The sequence below is a fragment of the Diorhabda carinulata genome, chromosome 3 (assembly GCF_026250575.1).
Source record: "Diorhabda carinulata isolate Delta chromosome 3, icDioCari1.1, whole genome shotgun sequence".
Taxonomy (NCBI): domain Eukaryota; kingdom Metazoa; phylum Arthropoda; class Insecta; order Coleoptera; family Chrysomelidae; genus Diorhabda; species Diorhabda carinulata.
In genome coordinates, this window is record NC_079462.1 from 25,659,325 (window position 1) to 25,685,667 (window position 26,343).

General features: G+C 31.8%; 2 protein-coding genes across 2 annotated transcripts; both read right to left on the minus strand.

Moving 5' to 3' along the window:
* Positions 1-540: 540 nt before the first annotated feature.
* Positions 541-9,083, minus strand: LOC130892097 (venom carboxylesterase-6-like). The gene is made up of 11 exons (XM_057797334.1): positions 8,959-9,083; positions 5,953-6,096; positions 4,457-4,606; positions 4,215-4,368; positions 3,972-4,157; positions 3,712-3,914; positions 3,166-3,343; positions 1,296-1,462; positions 1,068-1,200; positions 867-1,008; positions 541-778 (listed from the first exon to the last, which is right to left on the minus strand). The coding sequence occupies exons 1-11, from the start codon at positions 9,004-9,006 to the stop codon at positions 589-591; spliced, it is 1,695 nt and encodes a 564-aa protein (XP_057653317.1). The 5' UTR covers positions 9,007-9,083; the 3' UTR covers positions 541-588.
* Positions 9,084-12,166: 3,083 nt separating this feature from the next.
* On the minus strand, positions 12,167-26,063 carry LOC130891687 (juvenile hormone esterase-like). The gene is made up of 11 exons (XM_057796564.1): positions 24,503-26,063; positions 22,289-22,426; positions 22,082-22,228; positions 20,733-20,886; positions 18,989-19,174; positions 18,481-18,680; positions 17,349-17,526; positions 13,999-14,165; positions 13,819-13,948; positions 13,276-13,417; positions 12,167-12,389 (listed from the first exon to the last, which is right to left on the minus strand). Exons 1-11 carry the CDS (start codon positions 24,575-24,577, stop codon positions 12,203-12,205), a joined length of 1,704 nt encoding a protein of 567 aa, XP_057652547.1. The 5' UTR covers positions 24,578-26,063; the 3' UTR covers positions 12,167-12,202.
* Positions 26,064-26,343: the final 280 nt, after the last annotated feature.

The following is a 26,343-nucleotide window of genomic DNA, read 5'->3' on the forward strand; positions in this document are numbered from 1 at the left end:
TTAATACCTTAGGAGTTATATAACGGGCGCGAAAATCAATTAAAGAGCGTTTCTCACATTGGTGACTGGACTTAACGTAACGTGTAACTTCTAATTAAAAAATGTGATTTTTGGTCTTTATCAATTTTATTGGATCTCATTAAATAATTGCATATGCAATATTTTAACGTTGGAACTTTTTTGTATTTACAATATGTACAATTATATTTTCGATGCAATAAGAGCCCATTTAACCAATAAATTAAATGATGGTGTTACTAACATTATGGACCACCAAAAATGTGGGATTTTACCTTCTCTCTGTACATTCATTTTTTCTTATTTGGGTATTTTTTTCCTTTAGATCATAATAAAAAACAGTTATATGAGTGATTTCGAAGAATATTAGCGCAGGGATTCATAAATTCAAGATTCGCCCTTATGGATACTTTTCCTTTCTATTTGAATGTCTACCCAGTGAAAATTGATCATTACGGAATGAAGTATTAACTTGTTTTGGCAAAATACAATCAATATTTTTTTAAAATAAAGCTGGACCTATAATTTTTTAAAAATTTTAATGCAAACAATGTTATAACAGCAAAATTTTTAGAAATTTATATATGGTTTGACTGCGTAAGTTTCATATAGCTCAACCCATTTATGGTAAGTGTCACTTTTTGGATAGTCTGATACTATAGTAAGGGTTTTGTTGATATTGAGGTATTGGAAACTACCAGATACAAGCTTTGGCCATATAATATTCTCCAAGATTTCATTCGGTTCTGGTGTTGGATTTCTGTAAGAAAAAAGTGATATTTTAATAGTTTGTGAAAGAAAAGCAATTTTTAATACAGCTCTAGTATGAATTGCTACCACTATAATACCTGTATTTAGCGAAATTAGTAAGTAACAGGCGCCATCTTTCACTGGTTAAAACGTCCTCTGGAGGGAAATTATCTAATACAGTCCAATTACCGAATGTCCAATAGTAGTTTCCGTCTTCTGAATGTTGAACTTTTTCAGCTCCTACAAAGCATTCGTAGAAGAAATTTATTTGTTAAAGAATATGTTCCTTTCAAATTTACCATCTACGAATTGTTTATTAGTACCACCAAGCTGTCCACTGTAGGAAAATTCGTAGAAGTAAACATCACTATATTGGGATTGCAGCTCTGCGTGACGGATGATTGGACGGTTAAATGACATGTCACTGAAATACTGAAGCAGGTTTATTCTTTTTTGGAAATAAATGGGTGGTTAAATATGCAGTCATTTTATTGAAATACAAAATTTTAATATTTTGATAAACTTACTCTTATAGCTGAATAAAGCTTGTCTAAGAATGAACCATCGGTGAAAATTTCTTTGATTTTTTGGCCAACTTCGGCTCTGATATTTTCGTCACTTATACCCATGTTGTTGTTAATCAGTAATTTGGAATCTTGATCGTAGTATTGTATGTAAGTGATCCAATTTGAATCTGTCCGAAACGAAGAATAAATCAAATGAAGAATAGTTGTAGGTATAGCACAAGACGCAGCTAATTCAATACAAATCACACACACACATGTAATTAAAGTGATAGTTGCAAGGCATTTCGTTGAAGATTAGTAATTTCTTGACAACATCAAATTTAGGAAAGTAATTATTGGTCCAAATTTAATGTAGAGAAGCCAACTTTTGTCCATAAGAACTTTGATGAATTAATTTTTAGCCCATAATAAACTTAAACAAGCAAAGTTATATTATGTTTAAATGAAATTTGGAGAAGCCATGACTTTCATATTAAATCCGGACATACCATGTCTTGAACATATATACTGTAGATTTGGATGACGATTTTTTCTACAAATTGAATTTTGATAATCCATTTTTTGTTCTGATTTCAATTTGGTAAGTTTTTGTAAAAATAATTGTTGTTTTCATCAATTCGAATTAGGGATATAAATTTCAATAAATGTATCAATCTATGGCACAAATCTAATTAATCTGATTATATGAATCGAATCTGTATCTTCGGTATCTGGTAATAATGATTGAAGGTCAGCTCAACTCAAAAGAGTAATCAGGATATGTTCACGGAGATCATGGCGAGCTCAAATACTACCTATACAATTGAGCATTCGAGTATAATTACACAGATTTAAACATAAAGATGAGGAGGTCACATAGAAAGTATTTGTGCCTAACCTTGGTATCAGCAATTTATAACTGAAAAATTCACATTGATTTGGAAATTTGAACAGAATACCTACTAAAAGTTATCACCGAAACAGATGTTTTTAAATAACTTCGTGTACAACCAGATAGGGTTAAAAATTGAAAGAAGTCCAGAAAGAAAGTGTGATTTTGACATCTATGTGCATAGAAGCATGACTTCGATTGTAGAGGTAACGCGGGAGAAGCAAGTTGGTGGTTTTTAGTCACTATTGTAAAATATTTGAAAGTACATTATACTGCTAGACTAAATAGGTTTGTTTAATCTGTAGCTATAGAGTTTATTCCTTCATCAATGGACTGTATTTTCTCGAAATAAAAAACACTCAGGTCTTGAAATGTGTAGACAGATTATTTTATGAATTTGAAACAAAAATACTCAAGAAAAAGCTCTCTTAACGGTAGATTAATAGTCTAGGTATTCCGACTTAATTGTCAAACAACAGCTTTAGTAGAAATTTCTTACTCCATCTAGAGAAAATAAACTGAAAATGTTTTCCCTTATAATGTAGAGACTCAAGTTTTTTCCCACAAACAAGGATTATCATTGAGTGGATAAAGTTATTAACAAGATAAAAAAGGAGGAAGTGATTTACAGTAGTACAGAATTTTTTTTAATTGAAACATTTTAAAAATTGAATAAACATAAAAGCAAATAAGTAGAGAAAATAACATTGAAGTGGGTTAAAATTTTAAATACAAGTTTCAAAATATTTACTATTAGTCAGGATGAAATTTCATTCAATTGTCTGTTTTTGTCTAGTCAGTTAATAAGCATCTTTTATCAGACAATGTTTCCATCCAGAAGTTCTTAGGACCGGAAATGCTAGAGAACGAAACTTATTTTTTCCCTAACCGATTTTTATACTGATTAAGAATATGTAATTTATGCGGACAGATAGACAGAATAAAAATAGTAATAATAAAAATACTGTAAAATAGTGGGAGCGAAAATTGATTATTTACCTTGCGCTCTTGTCAAAGCTTCCTCTGAATCAATACCGATCATAAGTGGAACTCTGTTCATTCTACCTTCTTCTATAGCAGCATACATACGTTCGGTTATAAAAGCATTTTCATGTTCCGGCTCCATAACAGGAGCATAAAAGAATCCTTGTACGATCTCTTCTTGTCCAAAGGTGTCCTACATATTGTAAAATAAAATAAAAAGGACTTACTGCATATTTGGAACATCTACTGCAAATTATAGGCGACATTGCTATAGAAATTGGAACCCGACTTGAATTTGCGACATTGGACTTCTTGTAAGCAAGCAGAGGACAATAGATTGCGCATATTGATTTAACAATTGTCAAATTATAGGTATTACTAATTAATAAAATATAGGCCAAAACATGTCCTAAAGGTTTGTAACCTTTAGGAAATCGTTTACTTTCATGTATTGAACATCTAAATTGATTTGAAAAAATCATATTATATTTTAGAAAGCTTCTAACTTCACTGGAATGTGGCAAATACATTGAATATGAACGACTTTATTCTTTCACTTACCAAAACGCATTTAGCTGCAGCTTCATTTACAGTATCTGCTGGCAAACTTCGCAAATATTGTACAAGTTCTTGAGTTGATGAATTTTGATCAAAGCTAGAATTGATATACGTTGCAATTTTGTAAGCTATTTGTTTGTGATCTTTTTGGTAAGCCCATGGTACTAAAATTGAACCACTTGTAGAAATTCCAGCCCAGAAGAGTCCTTAAAAAGATTTATGTTTGCATCACATGAGATAAAAACTGGAAGAAGTTGTTTTACCATCAGATTTTTTACTCATGAAGTGATATGATACTGAAGCAGCTCCAGCACTGGTTCCGAAAATGGTTATTTTATCTGGATCACCACCAAAATATTTGATATTGTCTCGTATCCATCTTAAAGCGAGGTTTTGATCTTTCAATCCATAATTTCCAGGACTTGCTAGATCATCTGTGGCTAAAAATCCTGAAAAGATAAGCATTCGTAGTTGTTTATCTTTTTTCATTACTTTCAATTTCTTACCAAACGGTCCAACGCGGTAGTTGATTGTTACAATCATAACATTATTTTCCATGAAATAATGAGGTCCAGCTTGATCGAAGTTTGCAACTCCATTAATAAAGCCTCCTCCGTAGATCCATACCATAACCGGAAGTGCGTTTTTTGGATTCGGATACTACAGTCATAAATAAGAAAATGTAATTATTTGATATACTTGTATTCACTTCATATTGCTGTTTTAGCATTTATCAGACATAATTTACCTGGGGTGTGTAAACGTTTACAAAGAGACAATCTTCAGTTTGGACCGTTTCCAAATTTGGTATATTGAAACCGTTAGTTACTTGATAACAAACTTTCGTATTATTTGTGGCATCTAAAATTCCCTCCCAAGGTTCAGCGGGCTGTGGTTCCTAAAAAGATGATGATGATGAACTGTTCTCCACTTTATCAATTTGGTGAAATAAATTAATAAAGACTGTTAAGTTTCGCATATAAAGGTTCTTCTATAAAATTTTACAAATCAATTTGACATTTCAAACATTATTACACCTTAATTATCATACTAATTCTAACATAACTAACAATGTAGTAACTAACTTCACTTTATATATTATTTTATATCGTCTAGATTGTCTCCCCTTTTACTTTTATAGGAATATAAAGGGAACCCATTTCTAAGCTTGGAATAACCGACCGTTGATCTTTACCTTATCCCGTCTTTTCATGAGATAAATACCAATTCTTATCTTGTTACGGACTTCAGCATAAATCAGTCATAATATTCTTCTTGAAGTTGCGGCTTGAATGAAGTACCAAACAGAGGGTCGCTTGGTAACCGAACTTCTGTATCAAAGACGATACTCGCTGGAGTTATTCCTGTGGTCTTATCCACAGCCGATCGATAAGCCATCAGTATCAAGAATATATGTTCGTCCTAACTGTCTTGATGTTTTCTCACAAATATTCGAAGGTTCTATTGAATCGTTCTCCTATTCCGGCTGATCGGGGATTCTAAAGATTCGCTTTGATCTTCCTAAATCTCAAAATATTGTTCAATTGTCTTTGCTTCTTTGATCTGCATGTCCTTTATCCATACATGAAAACCAATTATTTTCAAATTCATCTATCTTGATCGCTATGCCGTCACTTCGTCATTCAGTTTACATTGCGCTAGAACAGCTGTTTTCATGTTTTCTTCATTTCGTCTTGAGCTTTTTTTGATTTATTATCTCAACTTCTTTTGACGTGCCTACTTCTTCATCATTTTTCAGTTCTTCTTGGTTTTTCATTCCCTATCCCATTTTTTAAATTTTACAAAAATTATTTTTTGTCTTCTTTGCATGTGTAATCCATTTTTTACAGGATAAATATCACACCAATTACAACACAACAAACAATTTATCATCTATGACTTTATAACAATACTCCAGATTGTTTTCTATAACTAGCCACGTATCTTCAACATCGATCCACTCCTCATACGGTGAGCTATCGCCTTATATATTCTTTTTCGATGTTTCAGAGTATTGTAGAACCTTCTGAATCTAATTAAAACTAACTTCTTAGCTCGGTAATATTTATAGTTTCCATTACTGGTGCAGTCAGATGGGGCGCGGTTGTGTCACAATTCATTTACAAAAGTGTGATTCCACCGTTACTGCTCAAAGTAATTACAAATTATTAGTGAAAGGTCATGATGAACAATAATGAGTTTATTCATTCACATTACGTATTTTTAAATGGTTATGCTACTTACATTGAATCTCAGATTTCCAACTGGCGCTTTCCCATATGGAATTTGTTGGAAAGCATAAAATGGAACGCCGGTTTTTCTCATGGAATATTCCATTCTACCTCGTATTTGCCCATTTGGTATTGTTACCAAAATTTCTTGGGCCAACTGAGATATTAAAAATATTTTTAATTAATCATTTTCTTTATTAATAATAATATAATTTTATTAATATCTATTTACTAAAAAGCGGAAGATAATGTCATGAAAACGAGAGATTGTATAGTTTATTCATAATACTCCAGTAATCAGCGGTAAAAAACTGTAAAGCATGGAATTTTCAATATTAATGTCCCGAGTGCATGTCAAATTGTCGATAATTTAATTTTCTCGAGTGCGCGAATGCGCACGAGAGGAAATTATGAGACAATTTGACAGGCACGAGAGGGCATTTTGGCAGACTATTTCCTGAGAAAAATTTAATTTAAAATAAACAATAATTGTTCCTTTTCTTAAAATATAAAATTAAAACCAAATGATGTTTATTAATCCTAGACGAAAATTTGGCACTAGTGCAAATTATCGATAATTTGCACTAGTGCAGTATTATCGCTGAAATTTGATCGTTGCTAGGTAAACATAAAATATTACAGCTTTTTGGTTGGCTTAAATTTTTCGAAGGAAATAGTCAATATTAATGTCCCGAGTGCATGTCAAATTGTCAATAATTTAATTTTCTCGAGTGCGCGAATGCGCACAAGAGAAAATTATGGGACAATTTGACATGCACGAGAGGGCATTTTGGCAGACTATTTCCTGAGAAAAATTTAATTCAAAATAAACTTAATTCTGTGTTTAAAATTTGTTATTCTTTAAATTATAATAACAAGTGGTGGAAGCAGCATAGAAACACCATCGTCGGCCTCCAGTAAAGTTGTATATTCTAATTGCATTTTCAATAATTGTTCCTTTTCTTAAAATATAAAATTAAAACCAAATGATGTTTATTAATCCTAGACGAAAATTTGGCACTAGTGCAAATTATCGATAATTTGCACTAGTGCAGTATTATCGCTGAAATTTGATCGTTGCTAGGTAAACATAAAATATTACAGCTTTTTGATTGGCTTAAATTTTTCGAAGGAAATAGTCAGTAACATCACCGTTTTCCATAACAATTTAGATCTGAGCTACATTTATCCTCTTCTTCAAGGTTTTAAAATTTAATTTTTAATCAGAAAAGAACTGAAATCAAGACGATTTAGCAACAAAAAATATGTAAAGACCCAAGAAATAAGAAACTGAAGACTTTTATTGATTATCTATGAATCTCTCAACACCTTTTAATAAGTTTATGATTAATTTACATAATTACAACATAAATCGCTTTGTATTGAATTTAAATTATTTAAATTAATTCCGATAAAATTATTTTTGAACGAGACCCTTAAACCCTTAAGAGTATGAATTATTTTTCATAAACTAGTGGCAAAGATTTTTTTAAAATTAGCTATAAAGTTAATTTATATGGAGTCAAAAGCATTTCATTCCTAATAAAAAATCTGATGATTGGAATTTTAACCCTTATAAAATCCAACTTTCATTACCAAAAATAAAGAAAATGCCTATGAATTTTGGTTCAACCCCAATCAAGGAGATCAATATTTTTATTGATTGGCCATATTTGGGTTTGCAAATAGACTTTACGTGATCATTCAAAGCAGTAAATGCTAGAACAAACAATAAAAATAGTTATATCTCATTTCAAGGTATCCAGACAACCTACTTAAGGTACTGTCGACTATAGTACAGGATTTATCAGCTTTCAAAATATCTTGGTGCCTGAAAGACTTATAAAAAATCTCCAATTTTTCTTTTACGTCAGAACGTTTATATAATATATCGATGAATATTTTTCAAATAAGTGAAATAAAAAGTGCTATTCAATCAAACAAAATGTAAATAACCCAATTTTCATAATATACAAGGTATAAAGAAGACAGAAACAAATAATATTAGGATTAATAACACTAAAGTGTGATTAGAATTGAGTGTATGTAAATAGAAATGTGAAGAAAAGTAAAGGAAATCACAGTAGTACTTACATAAATTGCAAGAGGTGCTACCAAAAACAAAAGATAGAAAGAAATCAGAGAATTTTGGAGAAAATATCTGAAGAAAAAAGAAACTCAATCACATTTCTTATACACGTAAGAGTAGAAAGACATAAGGATTAAGTAAGTAATATACATATCCATCTCCATCGTTGCAATATTAAGCAGGTAGTGTGGTGCTAACCGTATTATGGGATTCTAAAGGGTTCCACAACTAAAGACTCCCGAGAAAGTTACTTGATGTGTTCCGTTTAAGGATAACACACCCAGTCACAGGTACGGCATCTAAGCTGTAGCTCAGTAAGGCTTCGAATTAATTAGGCACCATATTCTCCAGATTTGGTCCCTAGTAATTGTTGTGTTTTCCAAAACTTAAAAAACACTTGCGTGGTAAAAGATTTTCTTCTCTTAATAAACTCATGTGTGCGGTGAATCAGTGGATTGCATATGTTGGATTAATTTTTATTGATGATCTCAGTGGAGACTATATTATTGAAAAATAGGTGATGTAGGTTTCTAGAAATTTCCGAGCATCATTAAAAATCTATTATTTGTACTAACGCGAAAAATCTAAAAACTTTGAATACTAATATTGTACGTATAACATCCAGATTCAGATCCTACCATGTTTGAGTTCTAGTCCATCTGTCCCAAATTAAAATTTTAGACTCTCTGATCACTTACATTATGTATAATTATTGAATATCAAACTAATTGATAATAGCAAATGTAAAACATGGAAAAAGTGATAGAGATAGGCTTTATCTAAATAAACGATGCCATTCTCGTTTTTTTAAAGAAATTAAATTTTGTATCATATCTGTCATAAATGCATAACATTTCTTGAAATTGAGTTGATGAAGTTTTTATTAATCAAATACATTATTATGATCAACTTGATCTATGATCTACTTACAGATAACTCGAAATATAATAAAACACAAATTACAAATTTGAGTAACATCTTGAAATAAAATTTTCTCAATAATAATGCCAGTTTTATACTTTTCTATTAATGATAAGAGTCTTTGCAAGTACGCTCTTATAGATATAGAATATTTTATTATCAACCGATAATAGGTAATCAAACATTCAAACGATCAATAGTTCAAATTTTTTGAAAATTGTTAATATGAATCGATAAAAATATCTCATCTTTTAAGCCGGTGGATTATAATGCAACGCTGTTAGATGCTGATTTCTCGCAAAACTGGCGACTAGTATTTAAATGAAACTGAAAAACTTCGTTATATACTGAATTTTATCCTTATCCATGCAAAGTACCTATTCCAAACAGTACGGTTCCACACGAATACTATATTAGAGAATATCAATACAGTGAGTTCGACCTAAAATATCCGTCAGTTTTTTTACTTTATAAAAATGGGCAATTCAGTGGTCGCGGACTTGCGTACTGCAGGTGTTTAGTGGAACGCAGCCAACTTTAATGATTTTAATGTAAAATTAAACCTTTAAAGGAATCGTTTCGTTTCCGACTCATAAATACACCAGTTTTCAATGATGTCTGATTAATCCCCGCGGAATAATTTCAACGATTCTGCCATTAACAATGGAAAATTCAAGAGAGATTTATATTTTTTTCGTCTATTATTGTTCCTAGGTTATTGGTTGTGTTTTACTTGTTCCAATGTTTCTGTATCTATTCTTATATTTATCTTGGCCTCTTCTTCCCAAATCACCATTACTTTTGTCTTGCTCTTCTTCATTTTCATATCCATTAGACGCATCTGCATTAGAATGACATCGTCTGCAAATGCTCCTTCACTTATGTTAATTCTTTGTAGTTGTAAATGTCCCACACATATTTTTTTACTCAGCACAGTGCATTTCTTTATGACCTCGTCCATGAATATGATGAATATTAATGAACTTAATCTTCCCCTTGTCTTAATTCTATATTTGTAGTGAAGCCTTTTGATATTTGTTATGTCTTACGACTGTATTTTCATTATGTTCATAAATAGTTTGTACTATCTTATAATGTTTACATTAACTACTTTTTCGACCAGTATTGTCCATATTTTCTCTGAAGCTACTCTATCAAACGCTTTTTCTTAATCTAATTGCTTTTTCTATCATCTGTTTCATTGTAAATACATGATCTTGGGTGCTTCTTCCCATTGGAAATCTCTTCTCTCTTATATTTATTCCATCAGTTTCATCGCTGTCCTAATTGATGTTATTCCTAGGTAGTTATTTTACATTATGTTTTTTGTATCAATCTTTATGAATTTTTGCATTATCAATGCCTTCTGCCATTCTGATGTGAGTGTCTCTTATCTTCTTTAGCATTATTGAAGTATGAAACAGCATATCTTTTCCTTTTTAACGCATATTTTTCATAATTTTTGAAGTTACTTTGTCTTATGCTGATGCTTTTCCGTTATTTAGTTCTTTGATTTATGTTACGTCTCTTCTTCAATCATTTTTATTACTGATTTTTTCGTTATGTAAAACTATTTCTTCTTTATGTTCTGACTCATTGTTGAGTAGTTCTTGGTAATATTCTCTCCACGTTGATATGATTTCTTCATCCTTCGACATTCTTATTTTTAACAAAATATGTATCCTGTTGGTTTTTGATGTGCTTTAGAGTCTATTTTTTCTCCAAATTTTTGCCATCCTTCAATCTTTGATGTTTTAATATGTTCTTAATTTTTTTTCTTCTTTATTTATATTATATTTTTCTTCTGTTCTATTTGATGTGTAATTTAACCATGCTATTTTATTTTTATTAACTCGGTTTTTTATTTCCCTTAATCACCACGATGTTTGTTTATTTATTTATAGTGCAGCATTTAGTTTGATATGTTTAGTAAGTAGTAAGTAATTTCATCATTTGAGATTTAGTTTCTTATTGATCTTTTCTTGATATTCCAGGTATATGTTTTGATTTCGTGGTTTGTATGTTTTTATAGATTCATATTCTATTATTATTTTCTTTGTTGTTGATTCATAAGTGTAGTTTCTTCTATCCTCATCTTTAAATTTGGATTCTACCACGTAGTGTCGCTGCCAATTTCTGGTCCTCGTTTAACTCTTGTGTGAAATGGGGACCGTACTGATTTTATTCACTAGGAGATACAAGACCTAATTTTCGGCTACCCTCTCTGACCCTGTCATGGATTCGTGATCGAAAGGTTAGACTCTGTTGGATACCTGGACTCAGTAATGTAGAAGGGAATCAAATGTCAGACAATTTGCGAACGACCAAGAGCGGGGACGAAGCGGTGGGCTTGCCACTACTACCGATTAAATTGCTGAGAGACCCGAAAGATAGAACATTAGAAGGAGAGCACGGCAAGAGATGGAGTAATAAAGATGACTGTGTTATCTCACGCTCCTAGTGGCTGGTGCTACAGAAGAGGAAGACAACAGAACTACTAGGCTATGGGAAAGCCTCGATCCGAAGGGTCGTAGCAGTAATTACCGGTCACTGCACAGTAGGCTCTAGACTTGGGAAAATGGGTATCGAAACAACTACAATGCGTGGAGAGTGAAACATTGGAATGTCTGGAAGAAGCAGCGGAGCTGGGTGCTAAGGAACTGAATTACTCCATTGCAAAGTGGAAAAGCTTGGGAAGGGGGCAACGACCTGGCAACGGAAGAGGTAGGGAAGGGGAAAGGGGAGTGAAAAAATCCTGACACTTTGTCAATAGTTTCCAATGACTGTTTCATATTCTTCATCTTTTAGACCTACCCTTCCATTAAATATCCTGTATTCAATCTCCCCTTTGATTCTTCTATTACTTCTGTTAGTTCATCCCAGAATATTTTTTTGATATCAATTTTATCCTCTTCGTTTGACCATATACTATTATGGTTTTCTTTTGGTTTTGATTCGTTATCATTTCAATAACTAAGTATTATTTCTGCCCTCGCTTTCCAACTTTGTATTTGTTCTTCTAATTTCTTATGTATTATGTAGCCGACTTCTTCAGATAATCTCTTCCCTTGTGGTATTCCATAGTATATTAATATATTGTTTTTGTTCATTTTTTTTTCATATCTTTCCCTTTTTGGTTTCTGTTTTCCTGTAAAGCTTTCGATATTACATGTCGCTAGTTGAGGTAATCTTGGTATGTAAATAATAAGAAATTAAATGTAATTTAGTACTTCAATAATTTATTGTTACAAATCTAAAATGTATCATAAGGTTTCACGGCGTATTTCTCATAAAGAGCAACCCAATTTTCATAAGTCTGTACTTTGGGATTGCTTTGTAATGTTAGAGTTTCATTAATGTCCAAATAAACAAATTCGTCTGCTTTAACTTTTGGCCATATAATGTTGTTTAGAAGTGGAACTGCTTCAGGAGTTGGATTTCTAGAAAAAAATTTATTCTAATATTAATTCAATCTAATTTAATTTTATCATTGCACAAAGACACTGTTTCAAGTGATCAACTGACAAATAACTTTCAAACAATTCATTAAGATTTTTTCTCAACTTGAGAAATTTTCGTCTACTCATAAAAAAAAGATAGCGATATACTCATGTTATTTTTTTATTGATTCGAACCTTATCACTTGTTTTCTTAAAAATTTATAGCTTTTGTTCTAAATTTCTACTTTCATGTACCATTCACATACACTTATCTCTCAATCCAGGTATTATTTACTTATAATCATGTTATTTCTTCCTGTCGAATCTGTGTTATTTTTTAATGGTAAGACGAAAAACTTGGGAAATGTGGGACGATGCAGACTTTTCGGTAACTGATATAATACGTCATTGTGAGTTTAGGCTATATACATTTGATGTTTAGTATGATTCCATCATTTAATTATATCACAAACTGATATTACAGTTGAGAAAAAGTTACTTCTCCAAACAACAGTACAATGTTTAAAACATAAAGCATTAGCAACTGGATCCATAAAAGGATTGCATTGAGTTTCAAGCTTACTAGGATAATGACCAATTTCCTAAAGGTCATTTCCTTTCTCATACATTTTGAGAACAAGTACAAAAAGTAAGAAACAGTCTTAACCGAAAGTGAGTTCATTTAAGGCAAAGAGATTAAAACTGTAGACGTCACTAACGACAAAATTCCCAATTTGTTAGTAGTGCCTTCAATTTGTGTTAGTTCTCTTTATTTTGTTTCATCTCCTCAAATGGCCATGACAACATTTTTTTGATTCACTACTTATAGAAGCATTCATTCATCTCCTTCTTTCACTTTACAAAAGAAAGGTTTATCAACACTTACAAGTATTTAGCAAAATTTGTAAATAATAATCTGTATCTATCACTAGTAGCCACATCCAATGCGGAATAATTGTTTAAGTAGGTATGATTAGCAACAGCCCATAAATAGTGGCTATCTTCTGAGTGTCCTACCTTGTAGGCACCTAAAAAATATAAATAAGCATTACAAATCAAATTTTTCGAAGCAAAGGTACACCTCACGAGAATTCAAGAAAAAATTGTTTATTTAACAGGTATAAAAGATTATTTTGATCTTTACGTGTCTACAAACAAAAAGTAATGAGAGTATAATACAATATTGAAGAATTGTACCAGAAAGTCACCAGTTATTGGTCAAAAAACCTCTAGGAGCAAACTTTGAAAATATTTTACGGGTTATTTTCAGATAAGAAAATATATAATAAATATGAAAAAAGAATGGTTTACAGTACTATATAATTATCGCTAAATTGATTGAATACGCTATATTTTCCATTTTATATTATAAAAAGATTACGTGAATTCATTTTAAGAGTAGAAAGATATTAATAATGGTTAACTTTACCCTCTATGTTTGGTCTATTGCCTCCCATTGCTCCGTGATAAGAGAATTGATAAAAGTACACATCACTGAATTGCGCTTGTAATTTTGCATGAGTAATTACACTTCTAGTAAATTCCATATCACTAAAATACTAAAAATACTATTGATTTAAGTAGAATTTCTACCATTGTTAGTTCTTACATTAACCGCTTTTCCTGGATTATCTTGTAACAATCCATCTGTGTATATCCTTCGGATTTCCTCCCCTGCTTCTTTTTTAATAGCTGGATCCGTTAAATGCATATTTTTGTTAACCAATCTAGTTATGTCGTTTTCATACGAATGCACAGTAGATATGAAATTTGACGCTACAACAATAAGAAATTATGATAGACATCTAGTTTATTATCATAAAAACTTATCAAAGCAGCAAAATGAAATTGTGAAAAAAGACGGACGCTAGGAGAAATATAAAACCTTGAAATTATATTTCAGATTTAGGTATTGGAAAAGTTTCTAAAATATTGAGATGAGAAAAGTTTAATTAAATTAACTATACCATTGCGTCTTAAGTATGTTGCGATTTTCAAATGCTCATTTCATTTTTTATTTTCATTTCTAAAGCTAAATGATACAGTAATAATACCATGCCAATCGGCCTGTTAAGTTTTTTGTCAAATATTTTTCTAATTTAGTCATTTAATTATTTCATTCTCATTCGGTGCTTTTCTATTATTTCTTTCAATAAACTACCTGAAACAAAATTTTGTGGAGGAGTTTATTATTATTACGCCAAAGATTAATGCATCACTCATCTGAATGATGATATCATTTACCTCTTCCGGATACAAAGGATTTAGTTCAGTTTACGAAATAAATTTGCGCCCAGTGTGATAAGTATTCAATATCACATCTAAATTTCGCGAAGGTGCTGCAGAGTCTCAAGTGCGATATAATTAATAATCGTAGATCAAACAAACTTACCTTAAGTGAGGTTTGTTCTTGATTATATTACGGTCTCGTTGGAGTAAATAATAAATAGGTAGTACATCCGCTTCGGCGCTCCTGGACTACAATATTCAAAGAAATCGGTTTTTTTATCTATTACACTTACTTGAGTCACTTTAAAATTGTTGTTGCAAGGGGTGTTTATAGGGAGGGAGGGTCTTCACTTCAACGAGACCGTAAATCAAGATCGAATATCACTTAAGGTAAGTTTGTTTGATCTATTAGTTATAGTCTTGTAAATAATAAATATGTAGATGTTTAAAGTTTATTGCAACAACAGATAAACTCAAAATTTTTCATTTTAAACTATACGGTTAACCGAGGTAACTAATTAAATACGTAAATCGTAAATCGAATCCTTTGAACACCCCGCTTGATCCACCGACTGATAGTAAAAGCAGATGCTTTTCTATGGGGTTTTTTAAAAGTGATAAAAAGCCAATCACAATAGTTTCTTAAATTTTCAGTTTCGGTAATATATTTTTTAAGTGCTTTTGCTATACATAATTGAGGATCATCATCAAGGAAAGGTAGAACCAAAAGAGATGGAGATCTATTTACTGCAGATGTTTTCAAACGCTCTGATTTTTTATTATGATTTTATGAGGTTGGATTGATATTAATTAAAGTTAAAGTTTGTATTCGATGGCTAGTAGCCAGGGCTAACAAAACTGTAGTCTTCTTGCTTAAGGCCTCTAGGCTAATATCTTCGGTTCTAAGCGTAGGACAATACTATTTGGGGATCCCAAATGTTCTCGTACCTGGCGCTAGGTGGTCTTTTTCCAAAAAGTTCCTTGAAAAAACGCTTAAGTCTGAAATTTTGCTCCGCTATTTGAGATATGGCCAATCTGTATGAATTTAGGGTTCCATAAGTTGCGCCTATAGTCTATGTATAGTCAAAAAAATCGGGAACATCTTCGACAGTTACCTTGTACGGAGACAAGTTTTTGTTTATACAAAACATCCACCATAAACGTAGGCCGCTACTGTATTGTTATAGGGCATATTCTGTTTTTGCGCCAAGACCGAAGGGTCATTTTAATCCTATGTGTAATTTGGGCGCTAACCGACTGAAGTACATGATTTATGAAATACAGTTATTTATTAAATCACCGACATTTATAATAAGATATATTTTTAGATTTTCCTATAAGAGAAATGACCTATTATCAATTAAGGTCTGAAAAAATTTACCATTAGAGGGGGCTACTTTGCACTTTTTTAAATGAAAAATCTGCCCTTAATAAAGTTTCCTCACAACATTTTTGTAACACTACAGAATAAAGTAAATTTTATATTTCTTTATATTTTTATTTAGTACTTAAGTACATATTACATATAAAATAAGAGATTTACATAACCTAACCTAACCTAACCTACTTAAAAATCTATCAAATTTCCTTCTATTGGGTTATTTTATGACTCGACCTACCTGTACTTCTTGGCGCCGAAAATACATGTCGGATTATCTACCCTTCTTGGTCAGACAGGTAAAGAAGAATGGTTAGCGCCCAAATTACACCCGCCGATTTTTAGATTGTTGAAAACGTTATGAGTGTTCAGTATGATTACGTCGACAAGAAGAACTGTATTCACTCTTCAATCAAACACCACGATGTCAAATCTGTTATTCGAAATCTGTCTATCGGTGTTACTGAAGTTATCGTAGTAGAGTTTAAAATTATCATTTTCGAGCACCTTCAGCGGCAGGTTATTGTAGTACGCTATATAGGCATTAAGAAGACTGAACTGGCAGGTTTCTGATAAATGATGTTGGACACTTGATTACATCGGCGCAGATAGTTACTACTAGCTAACATACTACGAGCAAATGTTATGGTCTCTGATGTTTGGTGACACTTTCTGCATTGCATTTGTCGGATTGATGCTTTAGATTCTTCATCACATTTTTCTTATGGTTGTTGGTGTGTTGATCATTGTAATTATTATTATGCATTACTCAGCTTAGAGCCGAGATCATTTACCTATCCCGAATACAAGTATGGAAATGATCGGTCTGGGCTCAAATAATAAACTGTTTGGTGGGTATTCAATATCATGGCCTTCTGGATGTGATATATTATTGCTGAACTTTTTTTTCTAGGAATATTTTCATTTTGTTTAAGTAATATTAACTTTGGAAAAGAGTTTATACCTTTTTCATCCTTTTCTTCATTTAAATTTAAAATTTAAAAAGTTGATGGCGGCCACTTTAATATTACTTCTTCCCTCACAGCAAAGACTATTAGTTTACAATGAAATATCTTTAAACATAATAATATGTCACAATAACTTAAATTTTTATAGGCAAATATGGCGATCAGCGTATAGATCTTAAATCTATCAAATTATATTCTACTCGTATACCTAGTATTAGCATATATTAGTAACAGTAATACTGCTTCTAATACTGAATATACTGGAATGTTAATTTGAAAATAATTTCTGAATGGTACTGAATGTTAATGACCCAAACAGTTATAACGTAGTTATATTTAAAGGACAATACAAGGAACTGAGCATTTTCTAATATTTATGATTACCTGCAGCTCTGGCAATCGCTTCTTCAGACGTTATTCCAATCATGAGAGGAACTCGATTCATATGCCCACTTTCTAAAGCGCTATATTGATTTTCTGTAATAAATGCATTCTCGTGGTTAGGTTCAATGACTGGAGTGAACCAAAATCCTTGAATAATTTGTTCATTGCCATATGTTTGCTAAAATAAACATGTTGTAAGTACATGAGTGTATTAGCTACTTATATTTTGAAGAAGACCATTCTCATCAAATTCCCTGTTTTTAAAGATTGTAGATTCAATTTTGTTGATAGAAAAATGTTCTTCTCCAATTTATTTTTCAATGTTCATTCATACACATATGTAAAATTGTAGATAGATTCTTTATTCGATGTTGAGCTTATTTTACACATTGAACCAACATTGTAAAGGAGTCTGGAACTATGCGGGAATAGGGAATTCAGTCAATCTAAATAACATTCAATCCTCTATTATGTGATCCATTTCTGTTCATCTCTGATAGCGTTAATTACGTCTATGATACTCTACGTTAAACAGTATTGCATAATTTCCGTTCAGCTTATTTTGAATCCTATAAATATTGTATGAAATATAAATAAAAGCAAAATGTAGTTGTTGAAATTATTTTAATAACGCTCCTTGATAGTCTCGTTTCGTTTTCAACAATACTTTGTCGAATTTTGAAACTATCTTTGGAACCATATACTGAACATATATCTAAACCTATTTTTATGACCAATTATAGGTAGAGAATTGCAGTTAAATGTGTTTCGCAGTTTCTTTCTCTAATCAACAGAATCTACACAAGGAGCCAATAAACTTAAGATGTCTATTTAGCTCACCATGCCATGTAGTTTTCTGTTTAACAACGTCGCAGTAAGGCTCTGGTCCATTTAATGGTATTGATGTAGTTTTTTTAGCGTTTTCTTTATCAACCTCGTGTCCCAATACCTAGACTACCGTGACTTGACAACTATCACCCAACTGTTCAGAGCATACACACAATCCTATACTAGTTTAAAGTTGACATCTACAGAACTACGTCCCTTTAGCTTTACTTTACTGGCTATGAATATAACTAGTTTTTGAAATACTACATTTTAACTATAAGCAAATATCAATGATGTTACTTACTTTGAAACTAGCTGCAACTGTATTTATATTATTGGCATCCTTACTCCTCAAAAAATCCAATAATTCTTGAGAGCTACTTTCATTGCTAAAGCTACTATCAATTCCTTTAGCTAAATTGTACGCCATATTCCTATATTCTCTCTGGTACGACCAAGGACATAACGAGGATCCACTTTGAGCTATTGCGGCTCTAAATAAACCTACAGCATGAAGATAATTCAAAATGAAACGACGCTCTACAATTTTCATCGCACTTAAGCTACCTTGAATATATTTCTATATTGAAAATAGATAATATGATGCTGCTCTTCTGCGCTGTCACATTTATGAAGGATTTTATCAGCAAATATTACTGACATATTTTGTATTGGACTACATTTACTTTAACTCAAAAACACAATCAATTTGTGGGCAACATAGAAGTAACTGATTCTCAGAGTTTCGTCATTTATCATGCTAGTCGGTCTATACTAGAATAGAAATTTCGCTTTAAATTTAATCTAATTACCATTTAGTTCCGGATTCATCAGAAGGTAAGCTACTGATGCTGCTCCAGCACTTTGTCCAAATATAGTAACTTTTTCTGGATCCCCACCGAAATATTTGATATTGTCCCTTACCCATTCTAAGGCTAATTTTTGGTCTTTAAGTCCAAAGTTTCCAGTAATCGTTTCATCACCAGTAGATAAAAATCCTGAAAATTAATTTTAGTATTGATTCAGTCATTTCAAAGGAACACAACAATATTTCGTAGAAACAATAATCAATAAGGTGATAAGTATTTTCACTATTTTTAGTACTAAATTGGCGATAACTAACTGATGAATTTGCATTTGAGACATGTTCTTCCGAGTCCGATTTGCTTAATTTTTTTTTTCAATGAAAGGTATTGATGCACAGATTAGCCATCAACCATCGGATTTCATCTAATTTTCATCATTCTCAAGTTAAACTCAAATGCGATTTCCCCCTGTTCATTACTTATGGGAGTTTTTCACATACACACGTTCTATCCTCAATATATCTATTCAAGATAGAGACTTCGTTTTCGCTTAAGAACACTCGCTGAAACACCCTCTTTCTTTTAAGTTTTTGAACACTTAAATCGGTTGAGTTGGAGAGGAGCTAGGCGCGGACATTCAATGTGGAGTTATGGATTTTTGTAGGTTTTTGGCAATTTTTCTACATTCAAAGATCTAATTTAGCTACAGAGTTCGATCTTTTCTATTATAATGATTTCTGATGCTTATTTAATGGATTCGATGCGAGCGAAGCCGGTAAAAGCTAGTTTTGAAATTATTGTATTAATAGATCTAAAGGAAAAAACAAAGAATAATGACATGTCTTAATAACATTTTTGATTTTTGTTTTATGTAAATCATTTTATTTATTGTGCAAACTTCGGATTTTTCCACACTTTCTTAATGTATAGAGTACCGTTATAGGATGTGCTCGCTGTACTCTAATTTTTTATATATTTTTGATGTTTGATTCAATAATTTCATTAGCAGTCAGTACCATAACCAAATGTGACTTATTGAAATATTAAATATTTGAAACGTCAGAATCGAAATAAATCAATATGTATTCATGGCAACAAGAAAAAGTAAAACAGCGCATGGGATCTGTTTTCAGTATAATGTTGTACTATTGGTTTTCTTCAATCAGGTGACTTCAAATTAATTGATTTCATTAGATTTCTACTGGAGCAAAGAAATTTCTTCAAAATTCAATTATCTGAACTAACAAATGGCGAATTGAAATAAACAAACCAAAATTTTCCCTTATCAACTTTACTAATAAACTTATAAAAAGTTTATGCAAACAATGAGAAAAAATACTAGACAAAGCTCAAAAATTATTATTAAAACTGCTAGTATATAGAATAATTCTCAATCAGTATGTTTCACAACTATGGAGCTATACTCGTCTTAGAGAATATGTTTGCCTTCAATCAGTCCCAAACTGAATATAGATAAGTCTATAATAAAGAAATTTGATGAAGGTTCCGAAGCTTCTAGATAGAAAATAAAAGAGGTATCACTGTTTTACTGTTACCTATAAACTTTTTTTTCCATAATAGCTCTTGAAATACTTATAAACAATAAAGTTTTCGAACTTTGTGAGGTAACAGGGGATGTGACTAAATTAAAACTACTGCGATTTAGTTGATTTCAAGGTTCAAGTTCGTGAATATTAATGAAAAAACAGCAGTATGTTCTGGTTTGGCTTAGTGCTTAGTGTTAGCTTACCAAACGGTCCAACTCTATAATTGGTTGTCACAACAATTACATCATTTTCCATTAGATAATGCGGCCCAAAAAAATCAAAATTTGCAGCTCCGTTTACGAATCCGCCACCATAGATGTAGAACATCACTGGAAGTGCTGCATTTGTTGTTGGATCCTACAAAATGAAATATTAAACATAATTTTCTGACTCATGGAGAGAAATACTTAAAACAAGAACAATGAAACAGTACGGATGAGATCCATGGAGAAGGCAATAAAAGAAAAGTATATTGCTTGCTATCAGAATCAAAATTTGTGTTGCATCAGTATTGGATAAACGAGGTGAGTCAAAAAAGTATATCTACCACGAATGAAAAATGCTTTTTTCATACAAATGTGTATAAATTGTCAGCAAAAGAAGTAGAAAGTCGTAAAAACGCGTCCTCTTCCACTCAGTTCTTTGTTTTCTTAGCCTTACTTTTCACTTCTTTCACTTTTTCTTTGTTTATCTACTCCAAATTTTTCTCTGACGTTCATTTGTTGGCCTATTTCAATCATCTACTGATGTCCATTTGTTTTTCTCACCATTTCTTACAAAATATTGCATTTCAATTGCCTCACTTTTAGATCCCTGCTTTCTATCGATTACACGTTTCTGTGATTATTACATTATATATTTTATTTTTTCTACTATTTCAAAAATAATTTCTTTGATCTAAGATCATTTTATTTATTCTTTAGAATAATCTCAACTACGTTTACATACTTAAGGACTGATTCCCTTCAATATTATATGTCCTTGAACCCAAAATGCTAGCTAGTTATCTATGTAGAAACGTCACGGAAATTTTCTGGTCCAACGAATAACATTAGAGAATCTTGTATTACCCTTTTTGTTGATATAATCACCCACATACCCAATAATGAGGCCACCCTGAGTGAATTTCGGTCACCCACCATATTTGGAGTAATTCATTTCATTTTCCGCAATCCAATATAGCATTGGAATCAGAACTGTATATTCTTTTATAAATATTGTGATGAGGACACTCCTGTACACCATCTAACGACGCCTCTCATTAAGTTACTGTGGAAGCAATAAACGAATGGTGTGTTTCTGGAAGCAGTTTACTAAATATTCTGAAAGGTTCTAATAGCATACTCTTGGACATCGCACTAGTGAATAAAAGGTAGGAGCTTACAGAAGAAGCAGTTAAATATTGATAGCTCAGCGATACTCAGCGAGCGATATAGGGCATTCCAGGCGATATAAAGAATGAAGTGATAGTTATTAAAGTATTTGCAGTGCCTAAGTACGTTAAAAAATATATTTTCAAACATAAGATAGGGACGAAAGAAAAAATACTCACTCTTGGGGTATATACATTCAAATAGAGACAATCTTCATTTTGGAGTGCCGTAAGATTCACATGAAATAAGTCAGATTGTTGATAGCACATTCTATCATTTTTTGTTGCATCTAAAACACCTTCCCATTTTTCAGCTGGTTGTGGGTCCTGAAAATAAAAAGTTAATTTTCTAGAAACAATACATAATTCCATAATAGAATACTTTACCGCAAAACGGAGATTTCCTATTGGTGGCTTTGCGAAGGGTATTTGTTGAAAAGCATAAAATGATATGCCTCTCAAAGAATATTCTTTCCGACCCATAAGTTCTCCATTAGGGATCTTCACTATAATTTCCGCAGAAGTCTGAAACATATAAAATATAGTGTGTAGCCGAATAAGTTCTATCAGATTATTTTTGATTACGTCGATTTTCTCAATAACCGTTCCACAATCTCTTTCAATTTAAAAAATTGATCTAATTTCGGATTGAGTAGTTGAGGTAAGAAAATTGTCATATTGCAGTTTAAATTCTATGTATTTCGAAATATATATTATACAGTTATGGAAATTGTATTATATTTAGCTTTACTACACTGTGAAAGAACTGGAAATAAATAATTTAATGGCCTGGCTAGGATTAGGAAAGATGCACAACAGCTTACGAGAGAGAGAAAGGAGAATTAATGCAGTAGTAAAAGTCAGAAGAAATACCACAATCTTTAATGTTTTTTGAAAAAGACCATTTCAATTTTTGTAACCTGGAGGATAAACTACAATATATTATCATAAATCGGAGAAATTACAAAACAAAGTATATAGTTTTTCCAACAATTTATAAAATCTACATTCTTGTCATAAATTCTATAATAATTTTGAAAACCAAAGATAAATATGTTATCTCTGATATTATAAATTCAAGATCAATTTGAATAGTCCTTAAAATTTCTAATCGATAAAAAGTGTTATGCAGATCAATTTAGTTACGATTAGCATTTCTGTTTATATAGCCTTGAAACTGTTTGAGCAGAATTGTTAATTCTGATAAATAATCCGTAGAATATGATATTTATCAAATAAATCAGTGCAATGAAATTGTAATACTTGAAATGCAATTTAATTATGTATACATGTTTTAACTGTACGTGATGCTACGTTACGTTTCAGCACTCGCCGCTACGCTGCTCGTGCAAAATAGGAATACCTAGCGCGAAATGTATCACTTTCCCAACTCGTTATGTATTAAACTATTACAGCCTAATGTGCCTCATACTATTTAAATTATTACAATTATGCATTTTTTTATTCAAAAGCACAAATTTTCAATAGGTAAACTTTTTAATTTATGTTATTAGCTCAACATTCCATTTTTTTTTCACCCACTGTAACGAAATTCCGAGGTTTGTATGATTGTATATGTATGAACGCTCCAGGTGCTCCACTAAATGCTAAATTAGAAATCTACCTTTGGCTAATAACCAAAGAGGAGGAGTTACTCAAAAAAGAGCCATGTTATTTGAACAGAATTTCAACTTTAACTCTGTGAACTTAGCCTCTTTGAACTCGTAAGAACTCAAATGAATGGATATGTCGCGAAAACATTACAGCATTTGAGATTCAAGATGTTTGTCGAATATTAATCATATTGAAAATTTTAACAAATAATTAGTAAAAAGTTATAAAACATGTTATAGCGGAATAGAAATTGTGGACAATATAAATCAAGTTTTTTTGAGGCTATTACCCAAAATGGAAACTAGCATTTCTTTTGTGAAACGAGATGGTACCATATAAATTTAGTTGTACGAATATTTGTTATTAAATTTCAAGAAAATGTCCTAACCTAAAATCTGATAAAATATTTTTATTAAAATAAAAGTGACCACTTAATGTTGACAGTACACTATTTTCCACATTAAAGCTATTTGGTGTTCCCCGTTACTGAGGTTCACAGTTATTGGTTAATTTCTTATGGTTTGCCAATTTACTGATCATGTTGTATAGTACCAAATATTTTTCACAAAATAAGGTATTTACAAACCCGTGTGGATATCTTCGCTACCCAAAAAAATTATATCATGCGTTTTCAAATTAATCAAACATTTTTATTAAAATGCGGTAATTTTGTGGTATTAGATAATTCACTACATTTGTACGTAGGTAGATTATTTTTTATTCTATTTATCCATTAGGTCAATTATGAGATGAATTAAATTTTCCACATATCCATTGAATATAGATATTGCGGCACAATGTTATCTATGTAAATTATGATATATTTATATAAACTTACATATCATATACGGTAATATTCCACATGATAGTAGTTATTTTAGAACACGGAAATATAAAAATATAGGAGCGCTACTTTTGTAACTTAATGAAGTATTCTTGGCGTCAACCACAGACTGGAAAAGTCTAAAAATATTATCCATAACTTACCACACATACTAAAGCCTGCAACAAGAGTATAATTGCCAGGAAACTCATATTTTCCATATAAATTTTCAATTTCATCACCAACTCGCGATATTTCTTAAGAATATCTGATTATATATGAAGTACTGATATTCACAAGTACTGAAGATTTATTTTTTATCAGTTTAATATAATTTAATTTATTTATGATAAACTATTTTGCAATGCGATAACTAATAAAATAAATTTCTGATTGCAAATGAAAATCAGAACTACAGGGAGCTGCAAAATTGAGGCACTAGCTACTCATTATTTTGAACATAAAATGACACATAAGAATGTATAAAATTAATAATAGCATTAAAAAAGATGAATGATTGGGGGTTCGAAAGCAGAGTTGAGCAATTGGGTTCATTTGTCCATAAAATAGAAATGATACACTTAAAAAATAAAAATATCGTTATAACGACCGGCTTCATAATCCTACTTTAACTGGCACTTTAAATGAAGTTTACTTTGAATTAAAGGACCCTTTAGCCTAGTTGTGAAATGGTCCAATAATCGATTAGTAATGGTCTCTCATGTAAACGAGTTAAAAAGTTGATAATCCAAGCTGTATTTTAAAGATGCTGTAAATGTGTGCTTAGTTATTCAAAATCCTTCGAAAAAAGCCAAGTTGTTATACGTTTCTATAAATAGCATTGTCTACATCGATCTATTTTTCGTCTTCAGACATTATTTTTCTCTTCAGATGAGCTTGAACTCAAACTTAATGTAGCACGATATCTAGCCATTGTGTCATAAGCCTTTTATTATGCAAAACTTCTGAAAAGAGGCCTGGGTCAGCTGAGATTTCAAACATAACTTATGTTTACATTTGACGTTCACCGCTAACAGAGACTAACGTGCAAAAGTGAAATATTGCCGTCTTTACTTCAAATACGTTTTTTCCATTGATCGAATCAGTGCTGGAAGTCTTCTTTGGTCAGTGCCTTTAGGAGCTCTGCCGTTTTTGCTTTACGGCTTTCATCGACTCAAATCGGGTTCCTTTCAAAGCAGATTTTATCTTCGGAAAAAAAAGGCGCACGGTGCCAAATCTGATGAGTACGGCGGGTGTTCGAGCACTGGAGTGCGCTTACTAGCCAAATACTTTTGGTCAAGAGTCAGATTTTTTTGGCACCAACTTCGCACAGACTTTTGTCTTGTGCAATTTCAATTGTAATTGTGTAATTTTTCTAACCGTTTCTTTATCAGCGTTTACAGCCTAGGCAATCAACCGGATGCTCATTCGACGATCTGCACGCACAATTTGTTTGATTTGGTCACTGTTTCCGGAGTTGAAGCAGTCACAGGGCGACATGGGCGCTGATCATCTTCAGCCTCCCTAAAGCGATTACACCATTCAAACAAGCGCGCACGAGATAGGCATCTTGTAACAATTTATTGCACTCAGTTGGAATTTTTTTCAATTTAACCAGAAATTTGAGATTGATACGTTGCTCCTGTTTCTTGTCACACATGGCTTTTTGTCACGAGAAGAAAACACGTTCGTATCAAACCGCTATTGCACAAATACTATAAAAGTGACGGAAACGTGTTTTGGGACGTGCATAAACAAGATATGTAGATACGCAACGCCTTATTCGTATTTTACCCCACCCATCTAGGACGCTCTCTAGGTACACAGGCTCGTTATTTAATAACCAGATCTCGTAACAATTATGAAATGCGTCACAATCCTAACTTAAAGATTGAAGCTTTCTTTGAATTTATTATACAAACAGCCGTAAGTCAACACACATCGTTTATCGTTCAATATTTCCTAATTATTGTGACGCAGTTTATAGCTACTTGGCAATTCAAAA

Coding starts and splice junctions, on each gene's coding strand:
- LOC130892097 (XM_057797334.1), bottom strand. CDS start 9,006: ATGTTACTCAAATTTGTAATTTGTGTTTTATTATATTTCGAGTTATCT. Junction 3,915..3,971: donor CATGAGTAAAAAATCTGATG/GTAAAACAACTT, acceptor AATCTTTTTAAG/GACTCTTCTGGGCTGGAATT. Junction 1,009..1,067: donor TAATAAACAATTCGTAGATG/GTAAATTTGAAA, acceptor AATGCTTTGTAG/GAGCTGAAAAAGTTCAACAT.
- LOC130891687 (XM_057796564.1), bottom strand. CDS start 24,577: ATGAAATTGAAAATTTATATGGAAAATATGAGTTTCCTGGCAATTATA. Junction 22,229..22,288: donor TAGGAAATCTCCGTTTTGCG/GTAAAGTATTCT, acceptor TTTTATTTTCAG/GACCCACAACCAGCTGAAAA. Junction 20,887..22,081: donor TGAATGTATATACCCCAAGA/GTGAGTATTTTT, acceptor TTCATTTTGTAG/GATCCAACAACAAATGCAGC.